General features: G+C 47.5%; 2 protein-coding genes and 1 long non-coding RNA gene across 10 annotated transcripts in view; 1 reads left to right on the plus strand and 2 right to left on the minus strand.

The window, feature by feature from the left end:
- The window catches only part of ATP5MC1 (ATP synthase membrane subunit c locus 1), a 253,514-nt gene that overhangs the window by 231,389 nt on the left and 1,890 nt on the right, over positions 1-20,235 (plus strand). The window contains exon 1 of one of the 3 annotated variants that reach the window (XM_062626542.1): positions 19,840-19,970. The exons of 1 other annotated variant lie outside the window; for it this stretch is intronic. In XM_062626542.1, the coding sequence (XP_062482526.1) occupies positions 19,855-19,970 (116 nt within the window). In that variant the 5' untranslated portion in view covers positions 19,840-19,854. Of the gene's footprint in view, positions 1-19,839; positions 19,971-20,235 lie in introns of those variants that run through there. One more of the 3 variants, XM_062626543.1, reaches the window with a different exon arrangement.
- Positions 502-4,724, minus strand: LOC134167660 (uncharacterized). 4 transcript variants are annotated; one of them, XR_009966251.1, is made up of 5 exons: positions 3,967-4,724; positions 3,088-3,235; positions 2,399-2,499; positions 937-1,022; positions 502-824 (listed from the first exon to the last, which is right to left on the minus strand). It is a non-coding gene; the product is annotated as an uncharacterized LOC134167660 (long non-coding RNA). The 4 variants fall into 4 exon arrangements; XR_009966250.1 differs by lacking the exon at positions 3,088-3,235 and having other exon boundaries at positions 3,967-4,720; XR_009966248.1 differs by having other exon boundaries at positions 3,088-4,720.
- Positions 8,718-19,690, minus strand: CALCOCO2 (calcium binding and coiled-coil domain 2). 3 transcript variants are annotated; one of them, XM_062626532.1, is made up of 11 exons: positions 19,664-19,690; positions 18,628-18,813; positions 18,146-18,248; positions 17,654-17,787; positions 16,837-16,962; positions 16,249-16,376; positions 16,047-16,137; positions 14,863-14,958; positions 14,022-14,157; positions 13,585-13,622; positions 12,083-13,244 (listed from the first exon to the last, which is right to left on the minus strand). In XM_062626532.1, the coding sequence occupies exons 2-11, from the start codon at positions 18,802-18,804 to the stop codon at positions 13,068-13,070; spliced, it is 1,206 nt and encodes a 401-aa protein (XP_062482516.1). In that variant the 5' UTR covers positions 18,805-18,813; positions 19,664-19,690; the 3' UTR covers positions 12,083-13,067. The 3 variants fall into 3 exon arrangements, with proteins under 3 accessions (XP_062482518.1, XP_062482516.1, XP_062482517.1); XM_062626533.1 differs by lacking the exon at positions 13,585-13,622 and having other exon boundaries at positions 13,081-13,244; XM_062626534.1 differs by lacking the exons at positions 12,083-13,244; positions 13,585-13,622; positions 14,022-14,157 and adding an exon at positions 8,718-9,858.

Raw genomic sequence — 20,235 nt, forward strand, 5'->3', positions numbered from 1 at the left:
ATAACATCTGCTATAAGCAGCCACATCTGGCTGGTATCACAGCCACATCTCTGCTCACAGCTGGTTCAGGGTGTCCTGGAAAGGGAGGAATACTGGAACCTTTGATAACAAATCTAACTGAACTGGTGTATTTCTACCCTAATATTGCAACAATCTGCCTACAGCTTCTTTATATCATTGTAACTGTGTTCATTCTGGAAACTTCTATTGCTCAATTACTGCTTTAGAGCAATCCCATTTCCTAGCATGAGAAAGGATTTAGCAAAGTGTAAAGAAAAAAAGCCGTTTAAGATCAAGTCGAATTGTTAACCCAGCACTGCCAAGGCCACCACCAACCCATGCCCCCAAGCCCTTTAGGGATGGTGACTCCACCTCTGCCCTGGGCAGCCTGTTCCTGCACTTGACTCATGGATCACCTCACAGGAGTTGTTGCCTTGCACAATCACAGCACTACAGCTGGTTTATTTACAAGAAAATAAGATACAAGAAATACTGCAAGAGGAAATATGTGTCTAAGTAAACTACTGTAAATCTGCCTATCACAGCTGACAAAGATAACAAATACAGTGAGGATGTAGGGTTGCTACAGCATGATGAGCTAAGATTACAGGCAAAGTTTGGAGAGTGATAACATCTTGTTAGACAAATCAGTGTCCTTAGGAAGAGCAGGCAAACATTTTATCTCAAGACAAAAACTGAAATGCATGCTGCTGAGCTGGAGTACAAACTTCCCTCTGTGGAGTTTCCTTCCCAATTCTGGTGTCCAGCTCTGTTTCTCATCTGAGTTTCTTCAGTTGATTTATTCAACAAGAAGTCAGGCAGCACTTTGGGGAAACACAAAAAATGCTCTGAAATACACTGAGCCTATGAAGATGTACAAGAAAAGGTAAACACTACCCCCTCTGGGAGTAGCTCAGAAATGTTCTCTCCTTTTACCTCTTACTTCCAATGTCTTTTTCTCTGGCAGAATTAACTCTGTTCTTGTTAATGGAATAATTTGTCAGATGCATGCATACATTACCCTGTAAATGAATGAACAAGATGCAGGGTTAGAAAGGTATTAGCCTCCTCCCTTCTTCTCTACATGATCCTGGTCACACTGCCTCATGTACAAAGCATCTTAATTAAGCACAGAAGATTTAATGGCACTAAATATGATCAGCCCTATACTGATCCCATTACTTTAAAGAACCCAATAAATGAGGCTCAACAGTTTCAATTTCACTTCACTGCAATCTCATCAGCATTCCAATTCCATCACTTCTGAGAAATCAGCAGTTTCAATGGAAGATAACCCTCTTTCCCAGTCAGGCCCCATTCTACAAGCACTTATTAGGAGAGCTAATTCTGTGTTGAAATGATTCAGAACTGCATACCAGAACCTTTGCCAGCCACCAACTAAGCCACCACTTCTTTTCAGAAAGAAGTAAACCAAAGTATCTTTGCACTTAGGCCTTTTCCCCTTCCAAGATTTCTCTGTCTTGTAACAATCTTTTTGCCATAATAATGCTTCATGAAAAACAGTACCAGACTAGTACATAAAGTTAATTAGGTATGTATTTATAGAAGTACTAACTGTGCCAAAACTTGTATGCAGCACTGATCTGGATAATATAACACATGGTGCATTCTACTAGAGAATCTGCTCAAATATTTCACGCATAATTGTATTTATGGCACTCAGATACTACAAAGATGAATGACTGGTATTTATGAAGTGCTTAGGGATTCTCCAGAGAAAGATGCTTTGGACAGTGGAACCATTAGGATTTCTCTCTATCTCTGGTTGCTGTGTATTGAACTGTCATTAACTTCTGCTAATAGGCTTGTTTACTTACCAAGCTATTGTGCAAAAGGTCAGAGGATGCTGAAGTAGCAAAAAGTGGAAGGCCCTCCTTATAGACAAACATCCTCAGAGGGTCACGGGATGTCACCAGCACATAAATCCCCAGATCAAACTTACGTCTACCAAGAATAAAAGGCTGGGAAAGAGGATATGAAGCCAATTTGCTTCTAAACTTGCTTGAAACACATGAACAACACTGGTAAATCATTAATAGCTATTGCAAAGGTGACAAGCCTAGCTGAGGTCCCTGCTATGACAGATCTAATTCTGCCACAGTTTTATCTGGCACTGAGCTGGGAAAGGTACTGTAAATGTCTCTTTCTGGGGTGTGTGTCCCTAACACTGATCAAACTAGAGCCTGGGTCTGCACTACACAAAGCAGTGACAGGTTCTCCACTTCATTTAAGGCTGTAGCTGGTTTCTGTACAGCTCAGTGAGTGTTTGAAGTTCACTTCAAGGGTAAATGTTTGAAGAAATGAAACATTAACAACAGAAAAGGAGCCTGTGGGCCAGTCTTCCCAATATCCCACTAAAGAGGAGCTCATTTCCTACCTTTCTTTTCTCCAAGCCAGAGGCTCCAAGTGTCCTCCCTTCCACCTCTTATATTTTTTTTCAGTCATTCATAGACTTTCATTCATTCCTAGGAACATTCCCTGAAAAATAACAATGAGGTCAAATGCAAAGTCAAACAAATTTAGACCATAAAATATAGTGTGTCCAAAGGTCAACAATAAACTGAAGTGAATCATGGTTTTGCTCCTCAAATTATTGGAAGTCCAAGCAACTGGAGGCTTATTGAAGTTTTTATATTAGACTTCATTAAGGATGTTACTTAAAAGTGCCAATCAAAACCACTTTGGTGAGACTCTTGTTTGGAACAAGACAATAGGGCTTAATGGGACTCATGAAAAATGAGTATCCTTTAAGTGCTTTTTCACTGATGAGGGATAAAGTTTTCCTTCTTCCATTCATTCATTCTGAATGCCCTGAATTCTTGTCAAGGTGATTCTGTCTCAAAATATTACAAGCCATTTCTGAACACGAGTTTACAGAATAACATGTAAAGTAGACATTTTTCTTTTGTCAGCAATGAATCCTTTTGACAGAGATGAATCTGAAGCAAATGACCAGTGAATGCTATTTCTGGCTGAGTGACCACGTCAGGGCAAGGCTAAACTGGATATTAAAGCACCAGCTCAGTGACAAAGCAGCGATCTTGAAACGAGGAATGGGGGGATTACCCTTGAGATGTAGAGCTGGCAGATCACATCCTGCCCAGGTTTCATGTCCTTCTCAGCTTGGGTGGTGAAGATGCCCGTGCCCTGACAGCCAGAGGCCAGTTTACAGAGACAAGTCTTCTGTTTCCTTCATCAGTTACTGGGCTACAAACTGTCCTAACGACGAGGAGGGAAATGGCACAGAGGGACACTACAATAGTTATGAAAGAACTGCATTAAAACTGCTTTCTAGTGTAGATTTCCTAGGCATAGGTTTTCAAACTACTCCAAGAACCTTGCAAAAATGTAACTGGAACAGCAAATAGAATATTGTAAGAATATTGTAAAATTAATTTCCTTCAGTCCTCTGCGCTTAGAAAAGCTTTAAATGATAACTGCTTTTTTTTCTCTGATTTCTTTTCCAGCACTAAATTCAACCAGAGAAAACTACTCGCTTTCCTCCAGCCCAGCAGATTAATCTTTGCCTAGAATTCAGAAGAGGCTTTTAAGATGCTGAAAGTTGGCCCCTTTGGGCATGCAAATCACAGAATGTGAATCTAACAGCCAAAAAATAATCGTGCCGAGAAGAAAGTCAGGCTTTAAAAGAAGGGCTTAGTCTGCAGGAAGACACCAAGAAACAAGCTGGATTCTTTTGGGAAGAGCTTCACCACTCTGTTTCTAGCCAGCAAATACTTCCTGTAGGTCTCCCTGCTTCCAGGGAAGTGTCTGATTTTCCAGAGAAAGAAGTCCAGGGAGAAAAATAAAAGCGCCATAAACAAACATTTGCTTGCACCTTCTTGATTCCAAAAGAACAATAAAGGGATCATCACACCCATACAGCCCACTCACAAGCACTTGATTATTTCCCATTGCCACTAACTGACCCGTTGATGCTGTACTCACTCTGTTCACCCCTGTCTCCTGCTCCTCAGAAGCTCACCACTCCATGTACTGCATCACAGAGCAACAGCAGTTTAAGAGAAGGAAGCTCTGTAATTTCCAAGTCTCCGTTTGGGCTCAGAGGGAGATGTGGAATCGCCATTCCATTAGGCCTTGGCTATCAATTGCTCCCTGGATGGATGATTTACAAACTGCCTGCTGTAGATGATAATCTGGAGAATTAGTCATAACAGACCACCACATAAACCCAGGAGTGCTTACTGTTTCAGAAGCTTCACCCCAGCTAGAAATAACTGTGAGAACAACCAGCTCCACTGATAGCTCTGAGTGGTGGAAAACAACGATTCCTGGAGTGCAGCTCTGAATAATGCTTTATTTGGATTGGAGCCACTCGAGCCGTCCTTCGTGTTCCTCTCTTAAGGCATGAATCCAGAAAACACTGGCAAGAGCTCACAGGCATATTAAGTTTTGACTTCTTGCCTAACTTCAGTCATTATGAGAGAAATACGTCTGATGCTCACAAGCTACTGCTTCACAAAGATTAAACATCAAGGCTAGCACACGCTCGCAAAGAGCAAGTGTTACAACAACAAGGGGACACACTCCAGGGCCAATAAAGCACTGCTCTGGCTAAGGGCTGGCTGCGCACACTGCATCAGCAGGGGGATTCCAGGCCAGGCAGCCAAATGTGAGCAAAACACAACGCGTGGACACTAGACCTTTTGATTTCAAACAACTCAAGTGCCAGCTGAAGCGATGCTGTGACCCCTGCACGAATATGAATTTATTACCCATTTAGGCATCGGCTCCACCACAATTCCTTTGGTTTTCCCCATCCAAGGGCACCAGGCACGGCCCGTTCTGTGCGGGGAGCAGGCCCCACAGGAGCTGACGGACCCACTGCCGCTGCCGAGGCACCTTTCCCAGGTCTCCCCTGCGCTCAGCACACAGGGCTTGGCAGGAGCCGCCATCCCCCCTCAACCACCGACCTGCAACGAGCAGAGCTCGCACCCTGCAGAGCCGGGGGGCGCCCACAAAGCGGAGGCACCGGCAGGGACGGACACCGGGACGCGGCTCCATCCCCGCCCGGCCCCAGCAGCCGCTGCCCCCAAATTAACGGCTTGGTAACGGCCGCGCCCTGGCAAGGGGGGCGTGGCCTGGTTTGAACAGCCCCAGCCAATCACAGCTGCGAGAACGGGGTGATTTGCATATTCATGAGGGCTGCGCGAGGGCTCCTGGGAGGCGGCTCTGAGGCGAGGCGGGTCCCGTTGCTGCAGCCCCGGCCTCGCCGCAAGGGCCCCGTTCCCTTCCGCAGTGATCCCGTGGGGAGCCGGGCAGCACCGGGCTGGGGTTTGGGGGCAGCAGGAGAGAGGGTGTGAGAGCCAGAGCAGAGTTCTCGGTAGAGCCGAATGTGATCCCGCAACAGCGATGGGAGCTCCCCATCAGGACTCCGGTTGAGGCAGCAGCCCTTGTTGTGAGACCTCAGAGCAGCTCCAGTGGCTGAAGGGGCTGCAGGGAACCTGGAGAGGGGCTTGGGACAAGGGCCTGTAGGGACAGGCCAAGGGGAATGGCTTGAACCTGCCAGAGGGGAGACTGAGCTGAGCTCTTAGGCAGAAGCTCTTCCCTGTGAGGGTGCTGAGGCGCTGGCACAGGGTGCCCAGAGAAGCTGTGGCTGCCCCATCCCTGGCAGTGCTCAAGGCCAGGTTGGACACAGGGGCTTGGAGCAAGCTGCTCCAGTGGAAGGGGTCCCTGCCCGTGGCAGGGGTTGGAGCTGGAGGAGCTTTAAGGTCCCTTCATCCCAAACCATTCCAGGATTCCATGCCCCTGTGCAGCTGGGTGCCCATGCCACCCGAGCTCTGGGCTAACAGCAACAACCTTGTCTTACACCTGTACAGCACCACAACACTGATCCAACCTGGATAATAACACAAGGAAATGACCGGCTCTGCGAAGCTGGAATGAGCCTCCCAGCTCTGCGAGTGCTGCTGACACAATGGGCAGCGCCATTTACATCCAGGATCCGCAACACTTGTAGGGATTCAGTTCCTGCTGCCATGGAAACAGACCGCGGCGGCGAGCAATGGAGAAGGTTGGTGGAAGCTAATTGTTCGACACGCACACAAAAAAGCTCGGATCCCCTTTGCTTTCTGTGATCGTGGGTCCTTTAAAGGAACCTGCTCCATTCCCATGGCAGCCAGCAGCAGATTTACTAGCATTCATTTTCCATTTTTACAGTCCCCATCCGTGCCAGAAGGTTAAGGGGTTTCCAACATTTTCCATAGAACTAAAGATCCAGGGAGTGCCTCAGATTTATTTGAGCAATCTGTAGTGTACTCATTGCAATGCATTCAAGTGATGTACAGGGAGATGCAGCCTCGGCGTTAAAGCAGCTTGTTTTTCTCTTCTGCTGCTTCTCAACACAAGGATTGTTTGGGTGGTTTAGTGTTTTACTGGGATTAAAGACGTTTGCATTCAGGGTCCTGCATCTGCTTTATCCTGTTTCTTGTTGGACCACGTGTTTTAGGCTCAAGGGCAAGAATCTCATGGTTATCTTATAACAGTTCCCTAAGAAATATGATTTAATAGCTCTTTCCAAGTGAATGTCTCTTCCAAGATGGGTTTGAGGGCTGTAACTCGAGTATTTGTGGAGGATTTGTGCCTTTCAGAGCATTGCAAGAGAGGCTGAGTGTCCCCATTCGTTAAAACCCCACCAGTGTAAAGCAGTGCCAACATCTCCAGGCACATTTTGGATTTGTACTTCAGAAAGGACAGAACCGAGGTCACTAAAATCATCTTGTACTAACAGAGAAGCAATTTCCTGAAGGCAGAGAAACCACTGAGCTGCCTAAACCCCCCAATGTTCTCTGTTTTATAAGATGAAGAACCCATCTTTCCAACCTTTCCTATGTTTGTTGGATCCGATCTAGCCAAACAATAGCCCTTTTTAAGGAAGGATTGTCAAGTCTAATGACTCCATTAAGGCAAGCGTGGGTTTGTCTGTGCTGCTACAACTACGTAATAACTCCTGGGAATTAAAAATCCATATGGCTCTCGGCTGCGCTACATAACATGTGGAGCAGCTGCTCTCAAAAATGTTATATCTGTTATTAAAAAAGGAATTAAGCACACTCTGTGGCTCCTGAAACTGCAGCTTCTTACGAAATGGAACCAAATGCAGTGTACAAAGCGGTCGGAACCTGCAGGCTGACCACCTTTGTTTGTCCTTCTCATTGTCGCTGTTTGTTTCTGCTTGCATTTAGATGCCGTAATCAGGAGCAAGGCCCCAGAGGAATACACGTTATAAAAGCGCAGGCAATATTCGAGTCTCATCCTGCACGTGGGGAAGGGAAGCAGGCAGGGGACGAGACGTCCAGATGTAAGTGCCTCAGGGCTCCAGTTATCAGCTCGCTCTCGAAGCAGCTGCTCCCACTGGCGAATGTCTTATGGATCAGTAGAGGAGAAGTACAGCCTGATGAACCCCACCAGGTTTCACAGGCCGGGAACACCATTGCGAAGGGTTAAAAACTCCCTGGAGCCTGAAGGGCATCAATCCCTTTTGGCAGCCGTCCATTTTTCCTCCATCCTGGCTCAGTTCTGCTGTTCAGCCTTTCTCAAAATGAATGTTAAATCTGGCGAGGGAAAGGGGGATTATGCCACAGATTTTTTGGACTGACTTTGGCCAAATTCCTTCATGGCTGCATAACTGTTTCCCTGTCTGTAACACAGGGGTGATATTTAATTAGAACATAAGTCTTGTAAGGCCTCATTCTTCAGAGCTTGTCACATGAGGTTGTAATGTGAAAGGGACTATGTTTAACATCATTAATTTAGGATCTGTGCTGCTGATGGCTTTGCTGTATTTGAGACTCTCAGTGCCAGACTAGTATTTGTATAAGACTACAAGCCTGGGTGCTTTGAAGCTGGTAGAAGCTCTATCACCAATGTAATCTTTTACTTCTATTCCATGCTAAAGCAGGGTGCAAGCCTTGATTTAAGCCTAAACTGATCTTGCACCCAAGTTTTCATGAGCTCTGGTGCCTCAAAAGGCAGAGGGTCCACATGGGCTCTTAAACAGACCCCTGTGCAGTCCTGTCTGCTTCCCTGGTGGGGTGGCACAAGCATGGCTGTTCTGATCACAATATATTCCATAATATCCTACAGCCAGCAGAGGATGAGTGAGCTCCTAAAAGGCTTTAGTGTTGCATGCAGCATGTGCTGTGCTATGAGTTGGGAGGCAACTAAGTCAAGGGGCGTATCTGTAGTAACCCTGTTTCTGGCCAGATCCAGTGAGCTACAGAAACATTGCTGTTTGGATCAGGACACAGTGTCCAATGTTCCCTCAACGTAGTTTGGACTGGCTAGGAAGTTTAAAAGAAAATCTTTGCCTAACAGCAAGAGATGGTCTCTGCAGAACTTAGAATGTGATCAAAACCTAACAAAACCCAACAAAACCCTCTACTTGCTGAGATTTACTGCTTCACAGACCAACGGAGCGACATGTAAACTGCAATACATCCGTCCCTATTCCACAAGCATCCCTGGCTCTGTCACTCCCCTCTCCAGCCCCCCCCCCCGATGAATAACCCTTTCCCCTTGCCACGCTGAATAAGCCAGGTGACTCCAAACCCGGCCACCCAGCAGATGCTTCTGCAGTGCCAACTGTTCTGAACCCCCCAGCCCATCTCCAGCTTTATTCCCCCCCTTCCTTCCCCTGTGTCCCACCAATCTAGGCTGCCTGGCACATGCTGCACGCTGCAGTCCCACCGGAGTGATATTGTGATGGAAATGAGGGAGGGGATGCAGGCAGAACTGCACAGATTTACAGCACTCTGAGGGTTTCCATTAAAATCCTTGACAACTTGTAATTTATGAGTAGACCAACAGCTCTTCTAATATCCAGGGCCTAGACCCCATTCACTTCAATAATGCTGGTTTGGAATAAATGAGCCAGAGGATGGAAACCAGTTCTGTTGATATAATGGAGGAGGCTAATAGCTGTTTAGAGAAAACAACTGATGTAATTCTGGGACCCAATCCTTTCACCACCAAAACAATAAAGGTTTGATTCTTCAGTGCATTTCATGTAGTGATTTAATTCAGTACAAAGCAGGTGATAAATGGCAACGTTTGGATTCCGTGCCGTTATATACCCACTAAGCACTCTCTATTTGCCCAAGTGCACTACAGATAAAGGGACTCATTGACTCCTGTGCGAACAGGAATCGCTCAGTCTGGATCTCCACAGCAGAACAAAGATGAACAATGCCTCCTTAGGAAATAAGAGCATTGACAAAACTCCCCTCTGCTTTTGGGTCATGCTGTCAGTTTTCAGTCCCACAGGGGTCTGTCTGTGAGCATTCCCTTCCCCACATCTTTCTGAGCAGTCTGTCCAAGTGTCATTTTAGGACACGTTTTTCCACCTTTCCCTGCTCTGCTCTCTTTCCCTGCCCATCTCTGACATGCCAGATGCAGAAGCACCCCCACTTGCTGAGTAAGCACTGGGCTGATCCCTGTAATAAGGACTTTGATGATCAAAACGCTCCAAGCCCTCGATGTCCATTATGCTGCTGGAAAGAATTATCGATCTCTTCTGCTGTGTCTTAAAATCAAACTGACAAATTGATTACTGAGTAGAACCACTCAATTGCTGGCTTGTACACGGCTTCCCTTTCCCTCCTTTGTTCACCTGCAGCTTGTCTATTTCCATTCCTTTGTCGGGAATCTTCCCATTTCCTTTTGGCTTCCCCATTAGGGTGAAGAGCAGCAGAAGCTCTCCCAGCCTATGTTCTGTGGGAGATGGGCCATGCTCCATGGCTCTGCCTCCTCCAAGCCAACAGTGAAGCCCCAGCACGGTGCTTCTAGAGGAGACTGATGATGCTGAAGGTCCAAATTGTTCTGCAGAAAGAGGAAAGAAGACATAGATAGACAAAGAGGAGCCAGGAGGGTCATGGGTGGAGGAGAGAGGTTGTTCAAGTGAGGAAGGGGACTGTGGCTGTACGATCGGGAATCGCTTCCTGGAAGAAGCAGAGCCCCATGTCATTTATTTCAGCCTCCATTCAGATGCTCTGACCTTCAGGGCTGAGATAGGTTGGGAATCTGGGATCTGTAACCGTCTCCTTTGTGGCCAGGCCCATTTTTCTGCATCAAAAAGGACTTTTCCCAGGCAAAACAATGGTCTTTCCTATGAAACGAACTGACATCAGGCAGTATGTGATGCCCTCTGGGACCACAGTTGGCAGCTGAGAGAAGCTACCATCTGATTTGCATTTTACATATATGGAAAACATTCCTGCTAATTGGAAAATGATGTGCCATGGGCAGGGACAGGTATGTTCAAAATACACTGGGTGAATGTGAGGGAAAGCCCAAGAGAAGAACCAACTTCTCGGGAAAGGAAGGCAAAGGGGCTGACAAGAATGAGGGAGAAACCAAAGGACCAAGGAAAGGGAGCAGAGCTTTCTGAGGCTGAGTTACACTGTACTGGAGCAGTGGCTGCTGGTGGAAAGCAGCCTGGGCCAGTTCCTCAGCTGGACCAGACTGATGAGCCCTGTAAAGGTTTAAGAATACCTGTATTTGCAAAGATTTCCCCTACAAAGTATGACTTTTTCCATCGAGATACATTTCTAATGAATGCCCATTCAGATGCTACACGAATTCAGGTATAAATTGTGCCAAACCCCTCCTGTCCCTTTTGCAAATGTATTCCAAGGTCCTTACCCAATACATATCAGTGTAATATTGGATCTCATCCAAAGCATAACTATATCTCATTATCAGCCATTTGAGCTACTTCTCTATTAAACCATAAAATAGAGATAGCATTGAAACCTCTTCTGATTCCAAAGGCTAAATGCAGCAGTAACTTAAATAATGGTGTAAATTACAAACAAAATGAAAACATGGTCGGAAAATACATGTTGTAATTTATGCTTAGGGGTGAATTGATCCCTGGCTGCCCAGGATGGGGAAGGTGCGACCTGCATCGGGCTGAAGTGTGTGGCTGGGAGTCTGAATCTGTGGTGTTATTACAGGGAAATAAAAGACATACCTTAAACTGCCTCCAAAAGCCACCATCCTCCTGAGATTTATTGCAGTCTGACCCCCTCTGCCGGTCACCCGGGTGCTGCCTGCGTCCCAGCGCCAGCACCTCAGTGTAGGCACCGGGATTTGTAGGCATTACAGGAGGAAGCAGGTGGGAAATGCAGTGTAAAAGGGATGGAGAGGCAATCCGGGGGCACCGACGCTTGGCACCCGTAGATGGAGGTCATGGGTGGCGTCACCACGTAGCTGGGTGATGGGTTTAGGACATGAGCTGCAGAAGCCAGGAGTAGCGAGAGGGTAGAGAGGGAAGAGGTCTGGGGACAGGTATTTGGGTGTTTCAGTAAAACTCACTTTTGTGTCTCTCTGTGTTTGAGCTGCTTCTGTCAAGACGCAAAGCAGTAAAAGAAATAACATGTTATTTAGAATGAGGAGGTATGGGAAAAGGTGTGTGTGTGGGAAGCTTTTTCGTGAGAAACAATAGGGCTTTTCCTGAGGAAACATGTATTTGGTTAAAAATGAGCCTCACTTGGATGGAATGTCACAACTGGAGTAAAGCTATGGCAGGAATGTGGAGACATCCTCCCGTAATCAATATTGGCAAAACATGTACAAGGCTAAGTACTTCTCATCCTGAGTGAGGAGGTTGTCAGCTTTTTCTGCCAGCTTAGGGAAAAAGGGGTCAATACTTGGATGCTCCTATGGCAGAGATGAAATTCAGCTCTAGGTGTTTAGATCAGCACTACTGGGAGCAGACAGAAACAAAGAGATCCCATACAGCTCATTTCAGTTTCCTGATTTGTTCTCGTTATCCATTGCTATCCTTTGGCCTTCATGATATATTCCTGTGCTGTGGAAAGGCACGGAGGATCAAGCAGTTAAAGAGGTGTTTTCTGTTGAACAGAAACGGACTCACTACCCAGAGGGACATCACTTGTGCACTAAAAGTTATTCAAGAGGTGCTCAAGTACTTTGTTATACAGAAGCTTCACCAAGCAACTGAAATGTTGCAAATAGCTCCCTTCAGACCCCATCAACTTGTCCACTGTATTTCTTTAAGAAGGAACACACATACACATCCTTTTCAAAGATTCTTTGTATAGCTTTTATTCTTGTTTGTGGGTAATGCCTGCTAGTATAGTACATCTCAAGGCAGAAATACTCTGTTAAAATCTAAATTGATAAGAAAAGGTTGTGCAGAATGAAGACAGTAAAACATTTTGAAGTCTCTGTTACTCTAAATATTCTAAAAACTCTACATAAACTTCTTAGGAGTTTCTATTGCTTCAGATACTCAGCAGAAAACAGTGTGATACAGCTGGAAAATAAACCTTGACCCATTTGTGCTTGCGTGGAAAAAAGAGCTGTTAATCATGAACTGAAAATCCTGAAGCACAAACACAAATATGAACTGGGAAACCTGTGTGCAAAGCATTGCAGCATCCCAAGGCACTTAGCTGTGAATCACAATGTCTTGGTTTGGGAACAGACTCTTCTTATTCAGTCAAGGTGGTTTAGAAAGACAAAAGTAATCGTATTCATGATTTCCTTTCAGTGAGGACGAGGAAAGAAGAGATGTGTTTTTATTCAGACTTTCTTTCTTATTAATTCTGCATTCTGGAAGCTGAGCAGGACTGATGGTGTGCTCCTAAAAGATGATGAAATGTTTCTGGTCGTTGGTTAGCAATCACAGTGCTATATTAAAACCATTATAGTAGAGATGTATCAGCCAAGAACAGAAAACTGCTGTACTACATCCCATTCCAACCTGAATAAACTGTTAGGTGACAAATCCTGTTCTACAGAACTGGGACCTAAATTAGTAACAACAGGATTTGTAAGCTGTTTAACTTTGCTCAAGGCAGGAGACTTGAGTTTGAGGATGGTGATTCAGTTTCAGGATGCAGATGTCTGACCCAATTTGTGGGTTTGTCCCATGCTGCATGGAGCAAAAAGCTCAGAATGCCAGCACTAGTGGCATTCCCACTCTTGTCTGGGTGATCTTAGCATGAACTAAGCCATCCAGTGATTTTGTCCTCTATCACAGAGCAGATACAAATCCACAATTATTCCAGGACATGACAAAGCATATGGGCAAACAACATCTCGTCACTGGACTTCTCAAAGGTCTCACTGCAGAATGGGCACTTCAGAAGGTGGCTCTGCACTTCGGCCTTGTACTGACTTGTTAAGGTATCTTCAGGACATACTTCATTGACCGTGTAGCATTTCTTTGTGGAAGCCTGAAGTACAAAGGAAATGCAAATAAAATCAGTTTTTCCAATAGGAAATAAAGTATTCAGGAGCTGCCTGCTGCTCTTTCTGACATCAGATACTGCCAGAGCTGATCCTTAAAGATTAAGGTCAGCAGCTTCCCTTCTCGTCCTTAATACATGTAATTCTGTGTTACTGATTGTACATGTTAAGCACATGTAGCTCCATTTGGTTGCCTGCTATCCTACCTGGGCTAAAGCAGTAAGTAGACAATTGACTACAGAGCTGAACTTGGAGACTGTTATTTCAAACCACTACTTTGTGCCTATAAACCACTAGTTCACGTCCAGTCGTGTCCACTTTGCTTACTATGTCTGCAGCTCCTGCCCCCAGGTTTGCTCCTGCAGCTGGAAAAAGAAGACCATTTCAGCACAGCAAAATGATGAACAATGTAATGTGCTGGTAACTAGGAATTCTTGAAACATGAGGATGTGGCTCTGGATCTAACCCTATTTAGGACTGTGGAAGCTGGACATCAGCCACAGAACTAGCTGTCTCACAGCTGAATAAACTACCTAATAGTTGTCTCTCTTGGCAGCAAATGAACAGACAGATGATCACTTCAGTCAGCTCTTAACACCTGGCAGCATTCTGCAGCTGCCAAGTCATCTGCACACATGCAAAGCTGCAGAGGTGCTGCTAATAATGGCTTTTCTACAGCATTCAATTGGAGAGGGAGGGTAATTGGCTTGAGGCTTTAAGAGCCGTGTATTTGCGGTTCCAGACAGAATGCCAAGTAATCTCACCACAATATGGATTTCCAAACAGAAGGCCTCCTACTTCAGGAGCTTGAACTGGAGCTTGGGAAGCAACAGAGGAGAAAGAAGCCTCTCTTGCCTGTGAGAGGTGCCTCAGGAGTCTGCCATTGTCTTTCCTTAGTTGCTGCAAAGGGACAGAAGGACAGAATGAGCTTCCTATATCAGAATCAAAATTGCTCTGAACTTCTTTTAGATAGCTCAGCATTAGTCGGGCTTGACCGAATGGGCAAGTGAGGTAAGAAAGGGCAAAGATCTATTCTGTGGCCTGCTTGGAAAGGCAGATAAGATGATCCCAACAGAGTAATACACTTTACAGGACAGAAGACTATCCTGAAAACATGCAGAGAAAGCAACACAACTGAGCAGTCACTGCTTAGACTGGATGAGGGTGCTGAGGTGCTGGCACAGGGTGCCCAGAGAAGCTGTGGCTGCCCCATCCCTGGCAGTGTTCAAGGCCAGGTTGGACACAGGGGCTTGGAGCAAGCTGCTCTAGTGGAAGGGGTCCCTGCCCATGGCAGGGGTCGGAACTGGATGAGCTTTAAGGTCCCAACCCAAATCACTCTGGGATTCTATGATTAAGTCCATTTGTTTCAGTGGTGTCAGCATGAAGCTAACATGAGGAGGTTCTGGAATCCCCATGCTATCACGAGGAAACCAGTCTAGTCAGTCAGTTGTACATGCCTGCAGAGTGCCCGACAGGCTGGCTGGAGGTGATGGCCCACGTGCAGCACAGTTAGTGATCTGTTTGGTAGAAGGGTTAAAGGAACTGAACGCTGGACTGAGAGGTTACTGTCACACTCAATACAGGAGAAAAGTGCCAAATTCTCACCTGATTTTCCTCATCAGCTTCCTTCATTTTTTCCTGCAGAATCTGAAACAAACACTTCTGCTCCTCCAGTTCTTTCCTTAAGTTCTCATTTTGTTGCTACGAATGAAAAGTGTTGGTAAATCATGGGAAACTGACAACTGAAATGATGACAGCTCCAAGCACTGGGGCTGCCATATACCACCTGCCTCATGCTGCCTTTGTTACCAACAAACAGCACTTCACTTTCAATGGAGTCTCACCATAGCTTGTCAGCCAGGATATCTCCATGGCACTACTCATGCTCTGGATGTTCATTATAACATGTGAAATGACCTCTGGAGGGGATATATGACAGCTCAAATAAAGAGGGAGGTTGAAGAAGGAAAAGAACCCATACAGCTGGAACATCCACCCTGGCAGGTTTCCTGGTGCTGTGAGACTTGCCTGGACAGTGGATAGCTAATACATCCTTGAGAATGAATCTTGCAGCTGATTCTTGAATTAAATCACTGCACCAGAGCAGCTGGAGTACTTAGGGATTCTGCAGTCATTCACAAAGAATCACTCTTAAGAAACCTGAACATTTGGCCTCACAGCGGAGGTAATCACAGCATCTATTCCAGGCATGTAATTTTCAATGCCAAAGCGAGAGCAGAGCTTCCAAAAGCTTCCTGGGTACCAGATACACAGAGAGAAGCACCTTTAGAAGGTCACTCAGGACAACAGGCTAAGGAAGATGTGATAGCCTCAGGCACTGCTAATGATGGTTTCTTCAGCAGAAATAATGCCACAGCATGCTGCCCTTTTATATCCTTCTCCTTGCTTCAGGGAGTGAGTTTCAGTGCTGAGGTCTGTGGATTACTTCTAAAAGGTCTGCAGAGGTTCCCTAAGAGAAGCAAGCCTTTTGTCCATAAACTTGGATTTGTTAGACATAAAGTCACCCGCAGCATCACAAGGAAACTGTGATGGGTCTGCAAAGTGAAAGAAGGTCCCTCTACCCTTCCCTTCCAGAACACAGCTTTCTTGAGCTTTCCTGGCTGTCAAATCACACCAAAGGTTGACCTTTTCCTAAAGAACCCATGTCATCAAAAAAGAAACTCATACACCAATGCCTGTGCAGGATTGCTCAGTTCTCCTTCAGAAGGAAACTGGTTCCATCAGAGGCAGTTCACAAAAGCAAAGGAAGGCAATTCTGGGTGTGTTACCTGCAGCTGGTCCAGGTGATCCAGGGTTGTTTTCAGGCTGGTTTCCAGGCGTTCCTTGTCAGAGGTCACACTCTGAATTAGCTCTTTGAGTCTAATCAGAACAAAGCAAAACACACCATCATTTCACCTGGGGAAATCTAAGCCATAAAGGCAAGGTGCTTACGTGATGCCCTGTTTTGAGCTATGCTGTAAATGCACTTACTGGTGCAGTTCTGCCCCTCTGCCATCATCCAGCCTCTTTAGATGTGTATTCTTCTTTCTCAGGAAATTCAGCTCCAGCTCCAGTTTCTCCGTGCTGCTCCTTAGAGACTCTAAGGTATTCTGCAGCTCCTGAATAATCACAGTGAGGTCAACAGGAGGTATATGGGCAATAGTCCTGCTCTGCACTGGAACTGCAGAACCCCTCCAATGCAACACTGCCAGGCAGCCTGTCTGAGGGAGGAAGATCTCCCCTTTGCATCCTGACTGCTCTTTCACACCCTGTTTGATTTATATTAAGCCCTGAGCAAAACTGAACGGGGAAAAGATAATGATGATGTGATTTCAGGACAGCCTACAAATCGTTTCAATCGTTTCTGAACACCCCCCTTCCCATGTGTTCTTGTCTCCTGTGTCTGAAGATGTCTCTTGTTCATCATTATTGTCTTATCACAGTGGAGTGGAAAAAGATTGAACAGAAAACATGGGAGAAACCTTTCCTGGAAGCATATGGTGGAACAAGACCCCACTCAATCGCTCTTCACCTTTCAGACGTAAAGCTTCTGACTTCTTGCATTAACATTTTGGTTACCTGTGTCTTCTTGAGCTCTTCCTGCAGATGGCTGTTCTGTTTCTGGAGACTTGCACAGTTTGCTTTCAGCTTCTCATTTTCTTTATGCAGGTTTTGGTTTTGGAGTTCTATCTCTTCCAGTTGTCCCTGGCAAGCAAAAGAGTTGCTGGCTCATCACAGAAGCAAAGAGCACAGTGCAAAGAGCACAGAAAGATGAGCTCTGCAAAAGGGAATATCGTGTCCCTCCTTCTGCTTTCACTGCTGGTGCAGACCAGACGGCTGCTTCACTCTCCCCAGTCTGTCCAAAGCTACCATTAACCTCATTTTTGAATACTAAGCACATTCTACCCCTGATCTCTGGAGTTGCTCAATGTCTTCTGTGCCTGCAGCAGCCAGCAAAGGCAGAGCTTTGGGGCTTTTTGCAGTTTGTTAGATTAGCACCACATGTACAGTGTAGTCATTAACAGTGCTGCACACAGGACTGCATAATCAGAGTGCTTGGCTACACAGCGCTTCAGTCACTGTCCATGTGCATGCTCTTACTCCCACCTAATGGCAGGCTGTTAAATGAAAATGTCATTTCCATGGAAAAAGTCATTCAAAATGCCCTGAAACACTATGCGTTACAAAAATGCTCACAACGTAAGTGATGAATGGCAGGCAGAGAAACAAAGGCTGCCCAGATCAGTGTGACGGATCAGTAGCGAAGCCAAGAATAGAATCCAAGTCTGGTGAGCTCTAGCTTGGCAGCTGAGTCAGCAGATCACCCCACGTTAGCAGGGAGCACATGCCAAGAAAAGCAGAGGCAGTAAAAAGCAGGGGAAGAGGTGCTACAGACCTGGGGGGTAACCATCAGGATGTCATCCTCAGTCTCTACTCTGAACTGGAAAGGCACGCTGGCTCCCCGGACCATGCTGTCCTGGTCGACGTAGCAGAACTGATAGTATTCATCATCTTGTGGTAGGTAGCAAGCTTCAGACAAACACAACCACCCCGTCATATGCAGCTTCTCATTAGTCAAGTCTCTTAACTAAATAGCAGAGAAAGTGGGACCTTAGAAGACTGAGCCCAGTTCAGTATTGCTGGTAATGTAGCACCCAGTGTTCAGCATTGTCTGAGCACTGTCAGTAATTCCTTGTGCCAGTGCTAATCACTTGGTCAGGATGGCAGAACGTAGCAGATTTAAAATGCTGTGATCTATGATGGGATTTGAAATAAGCCTCCCAAAGTGTGGTCCTACAGAGACTCTAATTCCAAACACAGGCAGCAAAGTGGGAGTCCATGTGCACGAGCACTCACCTTCCCCGAGTGACCCACGCTGCCACCTCACCTTTGAACTGGATCTGCTGCTGCACGGTGGTGTCTCTGTGGCTGTCACTGGGCAGAGGAGCCCACATGAATGTGTAATATTCCCGGGTTGTTTTCCATCCCACCTGCAACAGCAACGTTGTTACATGGCAGCACACAGTTTGTGTTTCTCCTGTGGTCATGGGACTGTATTGCCACATAGATCAGTTACTGGGAGGACTTTTGCATTGATATCCTGACTTCTAAGAGTTGTGGTCTATGCATGAAAGGATAATTCTAGAATTATGGAATGGTTAGGGTTGGAAGGCACCTTAAAGATCATTTTGCCTTAGGTTACAGCAGGTCTGGCCCTTTGTCCCTAAGCACAACACAGATGTTCCATTACACAAGGTTATTAATGAGAAAAAATCCCCCAACCCTGTTCCATCAAAGCCTGAGCTGTTTGTTTCTGCCTCCTGCTGCTTTCCCATCCTTGGCACATCTGGTTTCACAGGATTCACTTACCCGGAAGATGCCCACCCAGTCCTTCCCCCGAGGAACAATGTTCTCCGTGAGGGTGTAATAACAGGTTATGTCTCCTCCAGGAACATAAAACTTCTCCACGTTGATAAAGATGACTTGGGAGAAGTGACAGCTGTCTATAAACACAGCAGAAGTGGGAGGCTCCTCAGAGATCTCCATTGTGGATGCCTACAAGAGGAAAGGAGAAAGGGATTATCTCATGCTGCAGACATAATTGTGTCCACGACAGGTACGAAGAGGTTTGGCTTGGGAATGAGGTCCAGACTGCCCTATATGCACACCACGGTGTCCCTGCCACTGTGGCCAGGCTGCTCCTGGCATCCACAGCAGCTTGCAGATCCTCTTTAGCAGGCAGATGTAAGGCTCCATCACTTCCCAGCCACCGTGCCTAGCGCTGAGGCTGCCAGCATGGCACAGCAGTCCCTCTCCTGCATGGGCCTCCATGCACCAGCCCTGCTCAGTACCCTACAGGGGGTAGGGCAGAGCATGGCAACGGATGTGGCACAATCCTCCAGGCTGTCCCAGGCCGCAGCAGCACTTGTAGGTCTCAGTAAGGCACAGGAACCAGCGTGCAGCTCACTCAAGCCTCTGTCTTTACCTGGCTGGTGCCAAGCTTCCCTACCCTGCCGTGCCTCGTGTTCCCAAATACCAGGGTGCTCTTGAGAGCCACGAGATGCAGAAGCAAACAGAAATAAGGCCAGCACTTTAATCGTGTTATAGCATCGCCGTGGGACAGGACCCAGGCTGCCCCAAGGCAAAGAACCCTAAGAGGCTGGATGCAGCAACCCCATGGGGTCTGCGGCAGGGAACAGCCATAGCTGTCGGCACGGTGCAAACACCTGAAGGGAAACGAGACCAGCCTCAAGGCGCGGTTGGACACCGGGGGCTCCGCAGCCCCGGGCCGCTCCCGTTGCCGTCGGCCGAGAAACGAAAGTGAAAGCGTCCCCGCCCCCGTCCCTCCGCAGGGCCCCGGTGGGGCGGCAGCGGCAGAGAGGGGCGTTCGAGAGCCCGTCCTCACCGGGAGGCGCGGCTGGAGACCGGTACTCGGGGGGACACAGGGGAAGGCGGAGCCCGGGCTCGGTGCGGGACAGACCGGACCCGGCGCTCGAAGCTACCGGTAAGGAGCCGGGTCCGGGGTCCGGCCCTATCCCGCTGTCCCGGATGCATAGTGGGCGGTGCTTTCGCCGTCACAGCCAATAAGGAGCGCGGATGTTGTCCCAGCATGCTGCGCGCCGTGGGCGGTGGCAGCCAATGAGCGCGGAGGACGCGGGAGGGACACGGCAAGGTGAGCGGCCGCCGCCGCAGCCCCGGGCGCAGCCGTGCAGGTCGGGGCCGGGGTCTCCCCGCGCCCGCTGGGCCAGCACCGGCTGCACCGCGCCCCTCGGGGCGGGCCGGAGAGCGGCGGGGCTCGGGCGGTTTTAGCCGCAGTCTGGGGGGGTTCAGGGGCAGCGGAGCCGTGGAGCGCCGGGTCTGCCCTGCGAGGGCCCCGGCGGGGGTCAGCGGGCGCGGGTGGCCGCAGGGGCCAGCCTCGGGCGCTCAGCGGATGTGCTGTGGTCACCCCGGGAAGGGGGGCGGTGGGGGGGGTGGCCG

The sequence above is a fragment of the Pezoporus occidentalis genome, unplaced genomic scaffold, assembly GCF_034315485.1.
Source record: "Pezoporus occidentalis ecotype Australia unplaced genomic scaffold, CSIRO_AGI_Poc_V1 ctg293, whole genome shotgun sequence".
NCBI classification, from domain to species: domain Eukaryota; kingdom Metazoa; phylum Chordata; class Aves; order Psittaciformes; family Psittacidae; genus Pezoporus; species Pezoporus occidentalis.

Excerpts from the sequence above, each read along its gene's own strand:
- CALCOCO2 (XM_062626532.1), bottom strand. The coding sequence starts at position 18,804 with ATGGAGATCTCTGAGGAGCCTCCCACTTCTGCTGTGTTTATAGACAGC. Across the intron at positions 14,959-16,046 it reads ATCACCTGGACCAGCTGCAG|CAACAAAATGAGAACTTAAG; the intron begins GTAACACACCCA and ends TTTCATTCGTAG. Across the intron at positions 14,158-14,862 it reads AAGCTGATGAGGAAAATCAG|CAACTAAGGAAAGACAATGG; the intron begins GTGAGAATTTGG and ends GTCCCTTTGCAG.